This window comes from Manis javanica, chromosome 2, assembly GCF_040802235.1.
Source record: "Manis javanica isolate MJ-LG chromosome 2, MJ_LKY, whole genome shotgun sequence".
Classification (NCBI taxonomy): domain Eukaryota; kingdom Metazoa; phylum Chordata; class Mammalia; order Pholidota; family Manidae; genus Manis; species Manis javanica.
The window spans coordinates 208,534,400-208,554,900 of record NC_133157.1 but is presented as its reverse complement, the minus strand read 5'-3'; the positions used below and the strand labels follow the sequence as shown (position 1 = coordinate 208,554,900).

General features: G+C 33.4%; 1 protein-coding gene across 1 annotated transcript in view; it reads left to right on the top strand.

Moving 5' to 3' along the window:
- The first annotated feature begins 4,696 nt into the window (after nt 1-4,696).
- LOC140845709 (serine/threonine-protein kinase TAO1-like) overlaps nt 4,697-20,501 on the top strand; it is a 54,079-nt gene continuing 38,274 nt past the window's right edge. Inside the window, 7 exon segments of the mRNA XM_073220531.1 lie at nt 4,697-4,872; nt 10,174-10,245; nt 12,853-12,954; nt 14,223-14,268; nt 14,893-14,989; nt 16,510-16,632; nt 19,077-19,159. Of these exon segments, the coding sequence (XP_073076632.1) occupies nt 4,741-4,872; nt 10,174-10,245; nt 12,853-12,954; nt 14,223-14,268; nt 14,893-14,989; nt 16,510-16,632; nt 19,077-19,159 (655 nt within the window). The 5' untranslated portion in view covers nt 4,697-4,740.

The window sequence follows — 20,501 nt, the reverse complement described above, 5'->3', positions numbered from 1 at the left end:
TTGTTCTGTTTGGGGCTTCCTGAGCATATTGAATATCTAAATTTACATTTTTGTCAAAGCTGAGATCTTTTCTACTCTTAGTAAGAATACTTTTATCTAAAAAATAAGATTTTCTTTTCTTTTATAGAACACCTATAATGTGAAATTTAGACAATTTGACACTGTCCCACAAGTTTCTAAGGATGCATTCATTCTTTCCAATGTTTTTTCCTGTCTTTTGTTCAGTGGAGATAATTTCTACTACTCTGTTATCTTCATTATCTTCACATTTACAGACTCTTCTATCATCTGTTCAGTGGTTGAGCCCATGTAATTTCTTTTGTAATTTTTGGTAATTATATTTTTCAGTTCTAAATTTCACAATGTGGATTCTTTTTTACAGTTTTTCTTTTTTGGCTAAGAACTTTAGTCTTTCCAATTTTTTAAGAGTGTTAAGCATTACCATATTTAATATGGCTATAATAGTTACTTTAAAGTATTTATGTGATAATTCCATCAAGAGGCATCTCAAAATAGACATCTGTCCCTTCTTTTCCTTGAGAATTGTCACATTCTCCGTTGGTGTGGGTATGTGCGTGTTGCTTATTTAAGCATGTACAGTAAATTTTGCATTTTGTTCTGGAAATTTTGAATATGATACTGTCATTTCTGAGTCATGTTTGTATAGGTGCATTCAGACCATTTACATTTAGGATGATTATGGATAGGTATGTACTTATTGCCATTGCAGGCTTTAGATTTGTGGTGACCAAATGTTCAAGGGTAACATCCTTACTATCTAAGAGACTAATTTAATTCACTTAGTACGCTATTACAAACACAAGCTAACCATTCTTTTTTCTCTCTCTCCTTTTCTTCCTCCTCCATCTGAGTAATGTTTGTATAGGTGCATTCAGACCATTTACATTTAGGATGATTATGGATGGGTATGTACTTTCTGCCATTGCAGGCTTCAGATTTGTGGTGACCAAATCTTCAAGGTTAATATCCTTACTATCGAAGAGACTAATTTAACTCAGTACGCTATTACAAACACAAGCTAAACATTCTTTTTTCTCTCTCTCATTTTCTTCCTCCTCCATTCTTTATATATTGGGTATCATATTCTGTACTTTTTGTCTATACATTTTTATTATCTCTGGTGACAGTTATTTAGCCTTAGGAACACTTCCATCTATAGGAGCCCCTCCAGAATACACTGTAGAGACAGTTTGTGGGATGTTAATTCTCTCAGCTTTTGCTTATCTGGAAATTGTTTAATCCCTCCTTCAAATTTAAATGATAACCTTGACAGGTAGAGTATTCTTGGTTCCAGGCCCTCTGCTGGGCCTCCAGCCCCAGACACCTGTATTGTCACTGTGCCTTGTTCTTTTTGTCAGCAGTGCGCTGAGGGCCATGCTGCAGGGGCTGAGGCAGTGGAGGCCGGTGCCTCCTTGAGGTCTGAGCTTGAGCCTCTACAGTTTGTCATCTGGTTGGAAGAGGCAGCTCTCTATTCTTGAGTGAGTTTTGGTATTTTATAAGTATCACTACCAAGTAATTTGCCTATTTCAGCTATTTTGTCAAATTTATGAGTTTAGAGCTGTTTATTGTATTTCCTTATCCTTTTAAGCCTTTAGGAATATAGTGATATGCCCTCTTTTGGGTAATTTGTTCTTGTTTTCTTTGGTAACTTGGCAGAGTTCTTTCAGTTTTATTGACTTTTTTTTCCCTGCAAAGAACTAGCTTTTGATTTTACTGATATTGTTGTCTAGTTTCATTGATTTCCATTCTGTTCTTTAGTATTTCCTTCTATATTTAGCTTTGGTTTTATTTGCTTTTCTCTTTCTAGATTTTTAAGATGGGAGCTTAGATTATTCATTGGAGTTTTCTTTCTACTATGATCAAGTGCCTTAATTTCTGTGTAAGAATCCTATAAATTTCATGTTATATTTCTATTTCCACACAATTCATATTATTTTCTCTTTGCCCTTGAAATGCCTTTATTGACCCATGGGTTACCTCGAGGTATATTTAATTTCCAGGCTTGAGGCCCTGTTTTTTTTTAAACTGTTTTGTTACTGATATTAAGTTTATTACCCTCTTATCAGAAAACATTTTGTATGAATTAAAATTTTTTTACTTGTAAAGATTAGTTTTATGACCCAGCATATGATGTCACAGTGTATGTCATAATGCACACTTGGGAAGAATGTTCATTCTGTGGCCAGGCTGCATACTGGAATGTCACTAGGACCTGTTGGTTGGTAGTGTTGGTCTGTGGTGGTGGTGTTCTAGTTACAGCTTTTCCCTTCTCAGTTGTATCCATTTTTCCTTCGTGTAATTTGAAGCTCTTTTGTCAGGTGAGTATACATTCAGAATTTGATGAATGAAATCATAACATTATGTAATGTCCCTCTTTACTCCTTGTAATTTTCCTAACTCCGAAGCTCTGAATATTTTGTCTGGTATTAATATAGCCTTTAGCTTTCTTTTGTTTACATTTTACATTTCCCTTAATGGAGGTCAGATTCTCTTAGCTTTCCATCATCTAAGTCTCTCTCTCTCTCTCTCTCTCTCTCTCTCTCTCTCTCTCTCTTTCTCTCTCTCTATTATTTTTGCATTCATTCCACAAAACTTTTGCTTCGATAAAGGATTCTCTTCTGGGTTGGCACTTCTTTACTTTCCTCACTTTAAAGATATTACTGAACATTCTGTGTCTTCCATTTTATTTTATGAGAATTCTTTGATCATTCAAATTTTCACTTATCTTTGCTTTTTAGCATTATGACATGTTTAGGCCTTAATAGACCTAAGTGTTTGTTATTGTTTTGAAGTTTTGGCCTTATTGGGCCGAAACTCTTTGAATTTGCTCTGTTTGGGGCTTGCTGAACATCTTCAATCTCTAAATTTATGTTTTTTCAAATCTGGGATCTTTTCTGCTTTTAGTAAGAATTCTTTTTCTAAAAAAATTAAATTTTTTTTCCCTTTATATAACACCTTAATGTGAAATTTAGACAATTTGATACTGTTCCACAAGTTTCTAAGGGTGTATTCATTTTTTGCAGTGTTTTTTCTCTCTTTTCAAAATTTTTACAAAATTTTATGTAAATCCATGCTTGTAATAAAGGTACTATAATCCGATAATTCAAAGTTCTTAAATAAGGTCTTAAGTACATAGAAGGCTTTTTGTTTTTGCAGGTGTGTAAGTTGAATAGGAACACTTAATATAGAATTTAGTTCAATCTCCTCATTTTAGGAGTGATAAGTTAAATGACTTTCCTGTGGTCACGTATTCTTGGAAGAATTATAATTGAAGCATTGTTCCAGGGAACTAACTTCCAGAGCAGTGATTGGTCAAAGTGAAGAATATGGTGCAGCCTTGAAAATGTTAGAAAAGGAATACAAACTAGTAATTTGAATTTTTAGTGCAATGTAGTATTAATTTAGGAAAGTGCAAAAGATATGGAAATGTGTTTTATGTAGTTTAATAACAAGCATTATAATTTCTTCAGTTGACTTCACTAAAAATGAGACAAGCTTAAAAAATTCTCTGTCGTTTAAAAAATTTTGAAATTAGTAAAATTAGAAACATTCAAAAATTTTTAAAATATGATTTGGGCATGGAAAAAATTGGCTAGAGCTTTATTTTCCCTTAGAGTTTAATGAAATCAATTTTTGGAGATTTTAATTTTAATTGGTAAATTTAAGGAGGACATGTTAACTAACATTTAATGTACTGCTTACTGCTCCTGAGTACTAGTCTACACTTAACATTTATTAACTCGTTTAACCCTCACAGCCACTCTAGGAGGTAGGTTATTTCTTTCATTTTATAGACTTGGAAAATGAGGCTACCCAGGTTCATAGTTGGTAAGTAATTGTTGGCAGGATTCCTATCTAGGCAGTGTCATTCTAGAACCTGGTTCTGAAGCCTCTCATTTATAGCAGCCATTTTTGAAGTTTGGTAATCTGATACAAAGGAACTGATACCAGAACCACCAGGGAATTCTGTAGTGTATCTACTTACATAATGAAGCAGATTTGATTAGGCCATATTTTAATATGAATCAGGTTATGGAGGAAACAGTTATCTATCTATGTTAAATTCATTATTTTCTCCCATTGCATTTTTCTTAGGAATGTCTGTGTTAGAGTTGATTAAACACTGCCATGTGGTATCTGAAAGGAAAAGAAGTCTTACTGAATTAAATCTATTATCTATTTTCTTGCATGTGAAGGTCATTAATAGATGGGAATCTTCCTGTTGTTAGAAACATATTATGGGTACATTTTGAGTTGTTGGGCATGTTTTTAATGGTCTTCCTACTGTATTATCTCTTTTGATGATGAACTTATTGCATCAGAGTTAGATAAATCTTTAAGTACTGATACAGAAAGCCTTCCAGTACATACAGATTTATCTAATTTTTAGAAGTGTATGTATAGTATGTACTTACATACTATGTATAGTGGGAATCTTTTTTTTTTTTAAAGCAGCTCAGGTGATTGTGTTGATGAGCTGGGTTTAAGAGTCCTGCACTGGTAGGCAACACTTTTTCAGTGAAATTCCACATCTAAGATAATTTTATATATGTAGTCAGAAAATGATGTACTAATTATTCTTAGCAACTTTTGCTTTTCCTTTTTTCTTTTCTTATTTCTCTCCAATTGTTTATGCCAACGTGGCTTCATTCATACCGATTTCCCAAGGGTTGGGAGAGCAGCATAAAATTAGAGTCAGACAGCTGATTGCCCAGCAGGATGTCGTCAACTATCCAAGCACAGAGCCTGAAGGACCCTGAGATTGCAGAGCTCTTCTCCAAAGAAGATCCAGAGAAGCGCTTCACAGATCTCAGAAAAGTTGGCCGGGGAGGCTTTGGAGCAGTGTTCTTTGTAAGTGTTAAGGGCTTAATGTCAGTGACCAGCATTTATTTAATATCCAGTCTGGCAGAGTAAAAACCAGTAATACAAAAAGACATAGGCAGTAGTCTGTTTTACAGTCACTTGCATTAGGTGTATGTAAAAAGAGATAATTTTATTTATTGAGCTTCTTAGATTATTGAAAAAAAGGGAAAGATATTTGGCTTTAATTTCCATGTTGTTTACACTACTTTAGCAGTTTTATGACTTACACTGTTATTGAATCAAATATTGCAAAAAACACTGACTTACGTAAAGTCCCATACACACATTTCATTATTATTCATTCATTATTTCTTCCTATTAAGATTGCTTTTTTTTTCTCAGCAACAAGTTTTGTATAGATGTTTAATATTTTGATAGTAATATAGATTCAGTTTTTTTCATTTTAATGGGTGCCTTAAGAATAAAGGAGAAAATGTGTTCCAAATTCTTAACAATTTGAAGTTTTCGCTTATTTCCCATTTGTAAATTAGAGGTAAAAATAAGGTAGTAGAAACTCCCTCTGGAATTTTCTGACCCAAAGACGGCTGCTGTTAACATGTAGATAAACATCCTTGCAGAATCTTTTTGTGTGCACATGTTTTATGTGTGTGTGTGATGTAGGTTATGTTTGTTTGATTTCTGGATTGGACACAGAATAAGGGAAGAGGCACTCAGAAAGCAGGTATTTCATAAACAACCTTTTTTCTGTGTTACAGTTTTGTCTGAATGTAAGCTTCTCCCATTGTTCTCCTTAATACTACTGTGGAGAAATATAGAATAAAAAAGGAAAAAAAATATACAGACTCTTAGAAATGGGCCCAATAAGAGAACCCTGTTGAAAAAATCCCTGTCATGTAGCCATTCAATGTGTGTCAGTAGTATTTTTAGTTGACTTATTTTATTAAGTATAACATATACAGTAAATGCAGATATGTTAAATGTACAGTTTGATGAAATTAGACAAGTTATATGCCATACGACCAACAATTCAAGATACAGAATGGTGACAGTTGTGGGGAATAGAAAGAGGTAGAAAGAGGATACAATGGTAACTTGTTTTACCTCTTTTGATAATAAATATTTAGTATATTTAAAAGTTAAAATTAAGTCATTATGTATGGGGAGAGTCACTAATAGGCAAGTGGGAACAATGAATCCAACTGTATTTGGGCTATAACCACATTGGAGTAAAAACCAAAACTAATACAAGTAACTTTCATACACAGTATTTTAAGTGTATACCCTCTGTCTGATTGGGAAGAGGAAACTGCAAACAAATCTTGAACTCTTCTCCATAAACTTGTTTCATATTGATATGGGTGTGACAGTTCTGAAACTGTGTGTTAAAAGATTGAGCAGTGAGTAATTTTGATGTCATTTTGGACTCAGATCCTAACTGAAAAGAATGATAGAAATAGGAAATTGGCAAATGTAATGAAGAACCACGTGGGACTAGATAGGTATTGGATAGGAATTTGTGGCATTAATATGAACTAATTACATGACATATATATTTCCTAGCTCTCTCTTCTGTAAGATTCTAGTTGCGTTGATATCTTAGTAGCAAGCAGCACACTTAGCACTCAGATCTTGGATTCCTCACTACATGGATCAAGAGCTCTTGCAGTAATGGTTCATTCTACTGTGGGGACAAGGATCATAAAAGATAAGCTTTAGAATAACTTGAACCAGAAATTTAAAAAATGCTTTTAAAATGAAAAATAGGACCTTTCAAGAGGATGCTAGAACCAGCTTGAAGATGCTCCCACTGGCCACATCTGGAACAATTTGAGCATCAATATAGACATCTATTGATTATAACCCATTGCATATAATAGGAATTCCTAATTTCCATGACAGATATAGGATGGATAGATAGTTAGAAAGGGAGGGCTTTTCTTTATAATAGAATGCTGACTGGTAAATGTGAAGGGAATGGTAGAGTTGGGAAAAACCAGCATTTTGAAATCATCATTGCAAAGACTGTTTGGGGCTAGAATCTTCAGTGGTTGCTAAACCTAGGGGGAAAGTTTGATGAGCAGAGTATTTATATAGTTTAAAAGTATCTCTCCACAGACTGCTTGTTAGATACAAAATAGGAAATAGTGGTCATAACTATATACATTGGAAAGAAGCAGTCAAACACCTTGACTGGGTGATGAAAATTTGTAACCAGTGATGAACAGACATTGTATGCATCCAGATATGATACCCTGAAAAGGACACAATATTACTCATGTAGTATTTCAGCCAGAGATATGTAACCAGAATCTAATCTTGAAGAAACTTCAGACAAACACAAATTTAGTAAGGTAAGTACTGCTGTGTAGTCTCAAAAAATGCCAGTGTCATAAAGGACAAGGAAGAGTTGAGGAAATTGTTCCAGATTAGAGGAGATGAATAAAACATGATAAGTAAGCACAACTCATAATCCTGAAGGGACAGAGAAACATGACTGTGGACATTAAATATTTTTCTGTTGGTTTTTGTGTATGTGTGTGATAGGCAAAAGTAATCTCATCTTAATCTGATTTAATTTTAATGTAATCATCATTACTAATGAATTTGGATTTTAATAAATTACAGTCACTTTAACTTACTTTTTTAAAGTAATGCTAGAGCTGCAGATTTTGCAATAATAATAGAGTTTACCCTATAATCTTCACCCAGATCCTTTAAAGTTTACAAGTTTCATAACCACAGAACCTTTATCAAAACTAAGAATTCAACATTGATACACTGATACTATGAACTAAACAACACACTTTATTCATATTTTCCCAGTCTTTGTGCTCTTTTCTGTTCCGGAATCTACTCCAGGTGACCGCACTGCATTTAGTATACCCACTTTTGAACTTTATCTTGTGCTTATTAGAAATGCAGCTCTTTAGCAGAGCAATGAAATTGAACCCTTACCTCATTCCATATGTGAACATTAAAATTATAAAACTCTTAGGGTAAAACTGCATGACCTTGGTTTTGTCAAAGGATTCTTAGAAATGACAACAAAAGCATGAAAAAAAGAAAAACATAGATATTGGATTTGATCAAAATGTAAAAGTTGTATGCTTCAAAACTGTAAAGACAACAATAGAATAGGAGAAATTGTTTGTAAATCATATGTCTGCTAAGGGACTTGTGTCTAGAATATATAAATAACTCTTACAATTCAATAAAAAAAAAGGCAACCCAATTTTTAAACGGGCAAAGGATCTGAACTGACATTTCTCCAAATATGTACAAATGGCCAGAAAGCACATAAAAAGATGCTCAACATCCACTGGTCTCAAATCTTGAAAACATTATACTAAGTGAAAGAAACCAGTCACAAAAGATGATATATTATATGGTTCCAAAGTGTACAGAATGGGCACATCTCCAGAGACACAGAAAGTGGATTAGTTGTTCTTTAGGGCTGAAGGGGTGAGGAATAGGGATAGGAGAGGGATAGCTAAAGGGTGTGGGGTTTCCTGTTTCTTTTTTTTAATGGGGAAAAAATTTGAGGTAAGGTACACATAATATAAAATTTACCATTTTAACCATTTTTAAATGAAACAATTTGGAGTTTCTCTTTAAGGTGATGAAAGCTCTAAAAATGTAGTTATCGGTAAATTGCATATATCTGTCATATTGATCAGTATTGCCATGCATCTGTCAGTGTACTAAAAGCTATAGAATTACACACATTCAAATGGGTGAAATGTGTGCTATGTAAATTATATCTCATTAAAACTGTTAGAAAAGAATATAGCTGCTTAGATCTATTGACTAAAATCAAGGAGCTCACAAATTGATGAGTACAGAACATTCTGGAAAAATAAACTTATATTCAAGATCTTATGCATATAGATCCACTTCACCCGTTATGTTAGATGGTGCATGTTTTCCTTAACCAGTCTGCTAGTAATTGAAATTGGAAGGTCATTAGTTGTTTCAAGGACCCACTTAAAAGAATATATATATATATTTTAAGGAACTCTAGGTATAATTTACATACCTGCTTGTCTAATTTTTAACAGCTTTTTTTAGATTTAAGTTACATACTCTCAGTTCACCAATTTTAAGTGTGCATTTCATAGATTTTTAGTAAGTTAGATTTTTGTAGCCATCACCATAATCTAATTTTAAAGCATTTTATCTTTGGGAATTCATTAAAGACTGAATTGAAGATGAATTCTTCCACAGATGACTAGAGATGATTAACCCTTCTTACTGAACTCATATGAAATGTTTTGCAGCTATCCTCTTGTGCCTTCTTTATATATCATCTTTTTTTTTTTAAACTCATAATGAGAATTTGGCTCTTACTTTCTAAAGGGTTAACTTTCATGTTTCTGCTTTTGCTTTTATTTTTTAATCAAAATTCCACAGCAGTGGTAAATAGTAATGGTGATACCATTTTAGCTGTCTTGTCTTAATTCTAGTTAATAGCTGTTTACAATAGACATGATTTATCATGTTGAGGAATTACCTTTCCTGTGTGGGTTTTCTAAGAGTTCGGTCTTCCCTGCATTAAATACATTTAGAGTTGGACTCTTTCTGCATTTTCAGCATTTATTAAGCATTTATATGTATAAGTATATATTTTTCCCCTTTGATTTGTAAAAAAATATGGCAAATTATGAAATGTTTTCCTGTATCAAAATTTTGCATTTCTGTGGTAATATATTTTATCCAAATGAAATATTCTTTTAATGCTCAGTAATAATTGGTTTTAAAATTTTATTTAGAGTTCCCTTGTCTACATTTATAAGTCAGATTGGTACCTAACTTTCTATCTTGCGCTGCTTGTGAGGGTTTAGTTGTTGGGTTAGACTGCCTCCTTACAATTAATGGGGTAGCTTTCCTTTTTCTCCCCTTTTATCCTGGGAAGTTCCCCTAGTGAAACTGCTCCACTCACAACAATTTTAAAGACAATTAGTATTCTTTTCAATCTTCCACCACTGTTGTACTCAAATTTCTTCTCTAGATCAATTTTAGTAGATCTTTCCTAGAGAATTGTCCATTTCATTGAAATTTTGACATTTACAGGCCTACCATAGATTGTACTAGTCATTTTGTTTGTTTATAGTTCTATTCAAATTTCTATATTTTTCCTCTCAACTAGCTCATTCAAAGATAAACATGCATTATTTTTATTTCTAAAGTACCAGCTCCTTGATAATTTGATATGCTTTTTGTTATCTATTTACTTATGTTTTTAATGTTCTTTAAAAGCAGTTTTGGTATCTTTTTGGACATGGTAGTTTATAAATGTTAGTTATTACAGTGGTCTTCTGTCTTTTTTAGGCACGAGATGTGCACACCAATGATGTGGTGGCTATCAAGAGAATACCTTATAGTGGAAGGAAGGCTGTGGAGGTAGGTGAAATATGTATGTTTGTATTGGCATGTTAAAGAAAGCCATACCGTTTTTAATTGGGGATAGGTGGGAATTTTTTCAAAAAATATTGAAAAATATACAAATACTAAGGTTTATCTCAGTGAATTTTCTTCCACAGACTAAATGTGCCCATTTAACCTGTACCGAGAGCCATAAACAACATTCCTGACATCCCAGAAACCTCCCAACTGTGTCCCTTACTTTTAACTTTTTTAGATATGTGCTGCTGACACGAGTTTAATGTTTTAAATTGTTGTTTAGCAGTTTATTCTATAATAGAGGGATTATCATGTCTGAGAAAGTAAACTAGAATAAGGTACACTTGACTGTAAGTATACTGGATATAAATTTTTAATGGTTGAGAAATTATTTAACGGCTGTTTCAAATAATCATTGGCAGCTATATATCAAGTCTGAAAAATAAGGCAGTGGATAATAATCTGAAAAATAAAATTACTGATACTGTATTGCATGTACTTTAGTTCATCAGTATTCTGATTAGTTCTTCCTTAATTGTGTGAGTTTATAAAATTACTTTCTAAGTCTGTTCTCTTTGACTTTAATTCTTTAAAAAATTGATTTACTTTTAATTGTGGTAAAGTACACAAAACAAATTTACCATCTTAACCACTTTAAGTGTAAGTTCAGTGGTGTTAAGGATATTCACATTGCTGTGCAACCATCACCACCATTCATCTCCAGAATTCTTTCATTTTGCAAAAGTGATATTCTGCACCCATCAAACAATAACACCTCATTCCCGCCTCCCCGCAGCCCTTGGAAATCACCTCTCCAATTTCTGTCTCTATCAATTTGACTACTTTAGGTATCTCATGTAATTGAAATTATGCACTATTTGTCCTTTTGTGAAGACTGGCTTGTTTCACTTAATATAGTGTCCTCAAAGTTCATCTATGTTGCAGTGTGTCAGAATTACCTTTCTTTTTAAAGCTGAATAATATTCCTGTGTGTGTGTGTAAAAGCACCACATTTTGTCCATCTACCATTTGTAAATGGACACTTAGTTGATTCTACCCCTTGGTTATTGTGAATAATGCTGCTATGCACATAGGTATACAAGTATTTCTTTGAGTCCCGGCTTTTAAACTTTAGGGTATATGCCCAAAGGTAGAATTGCTAGATCAGTCTTTAATTTTTAAAGGTTTTGGCTTTCTACATTTCTGTAATCTCTGTTTTGTGGTAAATACTGTTTTTTGTGATAATCATACTTATGGGTATGATAACACTGTTGTGATTGATCACTGTTCCATTATGTCGATACCTAAAAATCTCTTAATAGTTTCTAAAACCCCTAAAAAACCTCCATTTTTTACAAGTTGAATTTTATCTGCCATTCTACAGTATAACATTAAAACCAGCTTTCATAGCAGACTTGTGTTGGAGTCTGTTTAATTAGTCATGCCTAGAACAAAAAGTTTCACCTAGTGCATCATCTTCTCTCATGTAATATTGTGTCCTTCCTGGAAGTTTTTTTTACTTTGAAGAATACAGGTTTTAGCTTGGTTTTCTTTTGAGAGTTTGCCTCCCAGAGCACTCAAATTTGAAATGAAAAGCCCATAAAACACTTTCTGAAGTTAGCATCTTACAGCTTACACATTTTACACTGTGAATATCTTGCTCTATTTTCTTGAGGGCTTATGAAATAACATAGAAGATATAGGATCTTAAAATCCAGTGCAAAACATTTTTTAAAGTTCTGTATTCTAGTTCCCCTACCTTTAGAAATATGATACAAGCCAGCGGTAAAGCTTGGAAAAACGGAAACAAGAACAAAAAACAGATTCCAAGTTCCCATCCCACATCTACTAAGCCTCTAGAGTCTCTGGGTATGGACCCAAGTACCTGTATTTTCAGTTCCCTGATTGCTTCTGACAAGTCACCCTACTTAGGATATGGCCTAAGTTTCTGCAGTTGTCATAGAGTAGCTTTTATTGCTGAAGGTTTATCTGTTACTTACTAGTAGGCGTCAATGGGAAGGCTCTTCGGGAAATCCTGTAGGAAAATGTTTCCATGTTGTTTGGTTTTTCTGTGAACTTCCCTCTGTTATAACCTAAGTGTTCACTAGCATTTTAGAATATGTGCATTTAGGAATTTAGGTACTTACTTGACTTGAGTTTAAACAGCAGAAAAAGCATCACATTTGGTAGACAATATAAGCCAAAAACACAACAGCTGAACTTTAAGGTATGTAAATTACACAACAATAAAGCTGCAAAAAAAGAAGGGGGAGGTCGAACTTTTGAAGAAAAACCACTCAATACTGTATATAGTTTTCAACAGCTTGGTGTGTGGTTGTAAAATTTTTATAAGACTCATTGATAATAAATTTTATGAAAATAAAAATGTGTCCTACCTGGAATGAATTTTATGTTATTGAGTTGTAAACTATATGAATGTAATTTCTTTAAAACATATTAGTTTGACATTTAAATGTTACAAATAAAGCAAAGTTGTATGTTCTTGTTAACTTTTTAATCTGATAATTACTTTTGTACTTAGATAGCTTTCTAAGGAAAGGCAACTGTTCCTAATTCTTTCCTTTATTCTTTTTTTTCTCCCCACAGAGATGGCAGGGTATTATTAAGGAAGTCAGGTGCCTACGAACATTAAAACATCCCAACATTGTAGAATACAAAGGCTGCTATTTACGTGAGCACAGAGCATGGGTAGGTATCTGCTCTCCCCTTGCTGTAATTTTAGTAGGTTTAGTTTATAATTAATTCAAAAATGTCTCAAAATAGTTGTGTAAAGCCACGCACAAACACCTTGAAATGTTAGTTCATACTGAGAAAAGAGAGCAGCTTTTCCTGAAACTCTTAGGCAGTAAGAGATAAGAGAACTTTTGCCAGTTGACTGCAGAGATTCAGCTAACCGTTACGTGCACGGGAAAATGTTCTGATGTATGTTAGCGGTGTCATTCTTCAAATGCTTTATCAAACATTTGTTGAGAACAATCCTATCAAAGGATGAAAATCAGCATTTATTTTTGACATAAATGCATTGTAAGCTATTTAACCACAAGGATCTTGGTTGGAATATTGGTGGTGAATCCTGGTGAAATCTGAACTGATTGTGATTCTTTGGCTGAATAATACTGAAGGTAGAAAATTGGGACATTTTATTGCAGAAAATGGAGATTAATTTTGCCCCGTTGTTGAAACTAAGATAAGGTAGTAATCTTACAATGGTATAGGCATAGTAATTATGTCTTTTCAGAGAAAGGCTAAATTTTCTTTAAACAGGAATGACCTTTTATTTTTAATAAGCTACAGCTGATTATCATTTTAGTATACAGAACTTAGATTTATTTAGACTTGTAATGTTTGGTTTAATTTGATGGTGATGGTACTCCTAATTTGAGTCTGTGGTAAAAGAAAAAACAGTGGCAGAGAGGGTAGGCTGCCTCTCTGTCTTCCAGGTTTCTCCATCTGTAAAACAAGGATGATAATAGGGTCTCCTTCCAGAGGTGGTTATGAGGATTAAATTAGTTAATATATATAAAATACCTGGCACGTAAGAGGTGCTCTGTGTTTGCTTTATAGGAAAGATTTAAACTGTAACCTAAACTTTGTATATATAGTACCAGAGGACGATTTTCTGCTTCCTAACAATACCGGTATTGCTACTATAGGTTAATATTAATGGAATATGTGTATTCCCCTGTAGCTTTAGTTAGTAATTATATGAAACACACATCTTCTACAAGCAGTTATATGTCGGCATTATAAAAGATAATGTAGCATTGGCTTAACCTCATATATGCATTTAACAAGTTCCAAAATGTATACTTAAATTTAAAGGTAATTGATAACTAGAGTTTGTTTCACTTCAAACTTTCTTCTTGATTTCCTTGGTGAATTTATTTTATCTCATAAATAGAATCTTTTTATTTTAATAGTGTATTTTAATGTTTTTATCATTTTTTCCCCTGTAGCTTGTAATGGAATATTGTTCAGGATCTGTTGTAGATTTGCTGAAAGGTAAGTTTCCTTTATTTATTAAGGAAAGAAAAGTATTAGTATAATAAAATGAGAATTCATTCAGTAAGAGATTTTTTTAATAATGGCACAACTTTCCAGGAAGAGACAATAGTTTTTGCTCTTCCTGGAAAGCTTTAACATTATTTAAAAAATCTCTTAGTGAATGAACTCTCATTTTATTGTACTAAATTCTAGAGTCTCAGCGTGGTATGCACTGTCCTCATTAAATACTATGTTTTAGCATAACAGATGAGTTTTCTTTCATTATGATTTAACAGGCATTTTTCTGCATTCTTTATCATTAAACTTGACTTGTTCCTTCTGTTCAGAATGAAGATATGTAGGAATATAAAAAGGGAAAGCTCCTCTTTCATTGTTTTATAATCATGAAATAATTGTTAAATGTTAACTTAGAGGAAAATTAGCTGTGAACTATAATAACTAGGCACAACTGTGCACTTATTAAGTTCAATTGCTTTGTTTTATTATCTTGGAAAGCAAAAAATTCCTTCTTGCTAAATGTTAGTTTTTAAAAATTTGCCCATGTATTAGATATGTGTATATATATTTTAAAATAGAAGTGTTCTATAGAATAATTATTTACAAATAAAATCTTATTTTAAGTTCACAAAAAGCCATTACAAGAAATGGAAATAGCAGCAATTATACATGGTGCTCTTCGTGGATTAGCCTACTTACATTCTCGTGCCATGATCCATAGGTAAGTACTTTAAAAATTACCATATATTAATATGCAAATTTCTCAGACCTAGAATTTATTAATCCTGAAAGCTTTGTTGGTTTTTGCTACATAAAAGTATTCTGGAGTTTTATAAACTCATATTTTTTTAGGTTATCCATGTCTTAAAATGAATATACTAATTTATTTGATCTCTTTGTTGAGAATAATTTATCTTTTTCTACACATGTTGCTGGGCTTTCCAAAGTATGTGCACTTTATAGATTTGTGATAGAAATTTAATTATAGAAAAGTTTAATTTGTGAAGTGGAAAAGTCGATAGGGATTATGTATTCTCACTTGTTCATTTTACAGATGAAGAAACTGATGCCCCAATTTGTGACTCACTTCTCAAAGCTGATAAAGCAAGATAGATTAAACTAGAGCTAACCTAGACCTTTTGTCCTCCTGGTGACTCATAATGCCGGATTTGTTCCATTGATTCCATGACAGAGACAAGTAAAAGCTACTTAACACTCTATGCTTTTGAGATAAGCCTTGATAATCCTTGGTAATGGATAATAATTTAAAGATTAAACCATCATAAACTACATTTTTAGCATTGGTACTGGTTTTGCCTGTTTTTAGAAGGAAGGTAGCATTTTAAAAATTATCTATGTGAACCAGACAATATATAGTAAATTTATATAGTAGAGTCACTGCAAATTAATGGGTTATCAGTTTTTTAGATGAGGGTAGTAAGGTCCAAGAGAAATCCACATGCATAATAAATAAGAGAATGAAAGAGTTGGAAGCAGAACCTAAGGTCTTCTCAACTTCAAAGAACCTTTCATTTTTTAAAAAAACAAATGGAAGAAAATAGATTGACTTACTATTACATTCATTATAATACTATATAGTATGAATTGACAAGTGCTTAGAAATTTTTTTCTTTTTGAATGTTATGGTGCCCATTGTGCATACAATACCATTATAATTTTCTTAGTTCACATGTACATTGCTGATTTAGAAAAGAGCTTAAAAGTAAATTTGGGATCATTGATATTATGTTACCCATGTGTTTCAGTTTTCATTTCATATTTAGGTAGGAGAACTATGCTAAAATTTGGAATGATATGAGTAATTTAAAAAAATTTGGGGCATCAGGTTCTTTTTTTCCCCATTTTATTGTTAAGGCTATACTCAGAAATCTTACAGTCATATAAGAATGTTCAGCTAAATTTTTAAAACCAATATTTGTACCAATAAACAGGCACTCAAATATCGAGTATGTGCTATTAATTACCTATTTTTTTCTTCTGTTTCTGCTGCTATTTTATCTTCTCTTTTAGAAAATTGTTACTATATACTTATAGGAATTCTGTGTATCTCATTTCTTAGTTTGGATCTTAATTCTCATTATCCCAACTGAGAGATTATCCAAGGCCTTAATTATTCTGATTTCTCCTTCCCTATTTTATAAATTTTTATATGATTTTTATCATTTTCAGTATAATCTTACAAAGGAAAGACAAATAATTTTCTGTGTTCCTTAAACCCAGAGACATCAAAGCAGGAAATATCCTTCTGACACCAGAAGGCCAGGTGAAACTTGCTGACTTTGGATTTGCTTCCATGGCCTCTTCTGCCAAGTCTTTTGTGGGGGAGCCATATTGGTAAGCGTAGTCCTATCTGGTATTGATCCTCATAATTGAAATAGGCAGTGTGTGGTTGTACTTTTATCAGGTGCTTTACGTTTCTCCTGGAAATACAGTGCTGCTTTAGATATTACTCTAAGCACTGTAGTTTCAGATACAGATTTGGAGTGCTGCCCTTGGATCTCCTATTGTATCATTTGTCCCCCCTACATTTCTTTCCTGTTATCATCCACATCATGTATTGGGGGTAGGAGTGAAAAAATTTAAATTTTTAAGAAGGGAGAAGATAGAAATGCTAAGTGGAAATTTTCTTTAGATTTATACTTACTGTGTGTCAGGATCTTCTGAATAAGAGTACCTGAAGACTGGTAGCTGATTAGCAACTTTTGTTTTCATTTTTTATTGTGGAGAATTTCAAGTATACAGGGAAATAGACAAAAATATAACAAAGGCTCACACAGCGATCAGCTCAGCCTAACAGCACCACCCCAGGGCCTGGCTGCCCTGTGTACTTGACCTTCTTGCCCTCCCTCCCTCCCACCTCCAGTTAACTGAAGCTACTTCTAGACATCATCTAATTTTATCCATAAATAATTCCATATTTATGTCAGCAAGTCTGAAGGGAATAATTTTCCACATCTTCAACTTCCATAGATGTCCTCTCTCCGTATATGTTGAGAAGTGTCTTCGGTCTACAGCATCTTCTTTTCCACCTACCTTTCAAATCTCTCAACTCCCAGTTTGTTAAAGAAAGGCTTCTCACCCATCCTGATGAGCAGAGTGATGCATTGTTCTGAGAATTAAAAGCCTCAAACCATCACCAGAGGGACAATCTGAGAACACGTAACATCTAGAATATATAGCATCAGAAATATTGAAGAGTTAGGACACCAAGTTTTGGCAAAGGGCTTCTGCCTTCACAGTCATCTCTCTTCAGTTCCTTTTACTCCTTACTTTTTCTTTTCCCCAATTATGTTTCCACCCATCTTCTTTTCTAGTGAATCACAAATTATCTCATTTACAACTGGGACATTTGTTGTGAGGACACATTAACATGTTATTTACAATGAAAAAATGAAGTTTGGCATTTCCTGACAGAAAATAATTCTAATTTGAATGGTTGATATGACCGTGCAGACTGGGATTGCTAATTAGGATATTATACAGCAGTTTTTTTAATGAATGAGTGAGGTCCTCAGCTCCAAGTTGTAAATATCTGTAAAGCACATATACAAAATAATGTATATACATATGTGTGCATTGTATCCTTTGCAATTATTAAGTTTATAAAATTTAGATACCAACTTGAAAATGTACAAGTGGATACATTCTTTTAATAAATTCATTGGAAGTAAGAAAATAAAAACTTTGAAGACTACTGTTCTGTATGACCAAAAATTTCTTATGTAGAACCCTAATTTAGATAGAATCCTCTTCCCTGTATAGAAAAAGGGTTCTTTGGGCAAATAATGCTTCTTAATGGTCCCCCTCTTTATAAATCAGTGATCAATATTAGATACTAGAAAGGAGCTAGAAAGTTGTGCATTAAAAACAAAACTACTTTTTTAACTTTGTTGAACTTAGTGGCTCCCCAAGCTTACTTCAACATCTTAACACATTACAAGCCCTCTATTATTGGCAATTGAAACTTACATATGTACTAATTTGTATATGGTATATTAGGAACACAGCACTATGTACATATTTACATATTTTTACACACAGGAACACACATATGCCTGGTGAGAATCTTATTGAGCAGAAACTGTTCTAAATCTTTGTCTGTGCTTAACAAGTACAACGGAAGTATAAGGTGAAGCACCAGTAGAGAACATTAGAGTCTAGCTAAAGATGCGAAGTAGCATTTCATTTTATAACCAAGACGCCTCCAGAGTTAATAATTGTATGATTTATTTAGTTATGGGTGGTGGTCCTAGCCACTTTTATCACAGAACACTACTCCTATTTGCAAAAAAACACTGACAAACTGCTTATTCATTGTTGCCTATTGTGGGCAGATATGTTCTCAGCTTAATCTAGTGAGATTGTTTACTTCAAGAAAACAAGTGCCAGTGACAAAATGCCCTCTTTTGAGCAAAATTTAGACTTTTGTAATAAGATGCTGAAACCAAAATGTTTGAGAACTGCTGGCATAAAGGATATACAATATTACAATCTGCAAACTTGAATTGATGCAGAATGCAACCCTGCTCTGGGGAGTCTTTCCTCCAGGATGCTGGTACATGATCATGAAAATGGTGAGAATAAGTCTAACACTGTATATGTAATGGTAAATATTTACCTCACGACCTGTAATGCATTTATTTCCCATTATAAGAATTCTTATGTCCAGGTATATCATCTGGAATTCACACAGGTATTCTCCATGTGGACGGTCATTACGTTTTTAAAGAATGGTATACTTTTCTTTTTTAACTTTAAGTAACATTTTATGTTTTAGGATGGCCCAGAGAAATAATTTTAAGCAAGAATGAAGAACAGTATGATAGCAAAGTAGATGTATGGTCTCTGGGAATAACATGTATTCAAATAGGTAAGCATTGCTCTTTATTACTGTGTAGTAAGTTTGATGAATGTTTTACCTCAATTTCTGTACCAAATAACAGATTTTTATTTTTATGTCAGTGTTTAAGGGGAGCAATAGAAATCTATGAAGGTTGTCCCTTTGGTTATTTGGCTATTTGTGTGTGTGTGTATATATATATATATGTGTGTGGTGTGTGTGTGTGTTAGTTTAGGTATACTATATTTGCTTATTAAATTAGGTCCAAAATAGTTTCTACTGTGGTAGTAATTTTGAGGTATCTGTGTCTAATATTTAATGAGTATTTTGTTAAACACCTAGAATATGTCTATGGCTATAGATTTACCATCTATGAAGGGTCTCTAAAGCATTCATGAATTACTTACCGCTACTACTTAATACTTTGTGTTAGGTATGAGGATTAGATTATCAGGCTGCATACCTTATTGTACAGTTTGATTTTTTTTTTGGTATCATTAATCTACAATTACATGAAGAACATTATGTTTGCTAGGCTCCCCCCTTCACCATGTCCCCCACCTCATACCCCTTCACAGTCACTGTCCATCACCATAGTAAGATGCTGTAAAATCACTACTTGTCTGCTCTGTGTTGCACAGCCCTCCCCGTGCCCACCCCACACTCTACATGCTAATCGTAATGCCTCCTTTCTTTTACCCCACCCTTATCTCTCCCTTCTCACCCATCTTCCCCACTCACTTTCCCTTTGGTAACTATTAGTCCATTCTTGGGTTCTGTGATTCTGCTGCTGTTTTGCTCCTTCAGTTTTCCTTTGTTCTTATACTCCACAGATGAGTGAAATCATTTGGTACTTGTCTTTCTCTGCCTGGCTTATTTCACTGAGCATAATACCCTCTAGCTCCATCCATGTTGTTGCAAATGGTAGGATATGTTTTTACCTTATGGCTGAGTAATATTCCATTGTGTATATGTACCACATCTTCTTTATCCATTCATCTACTGATGGACATTTAGATTGCTTCCATATCTTGGCTATTGTAAATAGTGCAGTGATAAACATAGGGGTGCATCTGTCTTTTTCAAACTGGAGTGCTGCATTTTTAGGGTAAATTCCTAGAAGGAGAATTCCTGGGTCAAATGATATTTCTATTTTGAGTATTTTGAGGAACCTACATATTGCTTTCCACAATGGTGAAATAATTTACATTCCCACCAGCAGTGTAGGAGGGTTCCCCTTTCTCCACAACCTCACCAACATTTGTTGTTGTTTATCTTTTTGATGATGGTGATCCTTACTGGTGTGAGGTGATATCGCATTGTGGTTTTAATTTGCATTTCTCTGATGACAAGCGATGTGGAGCATCTTTTC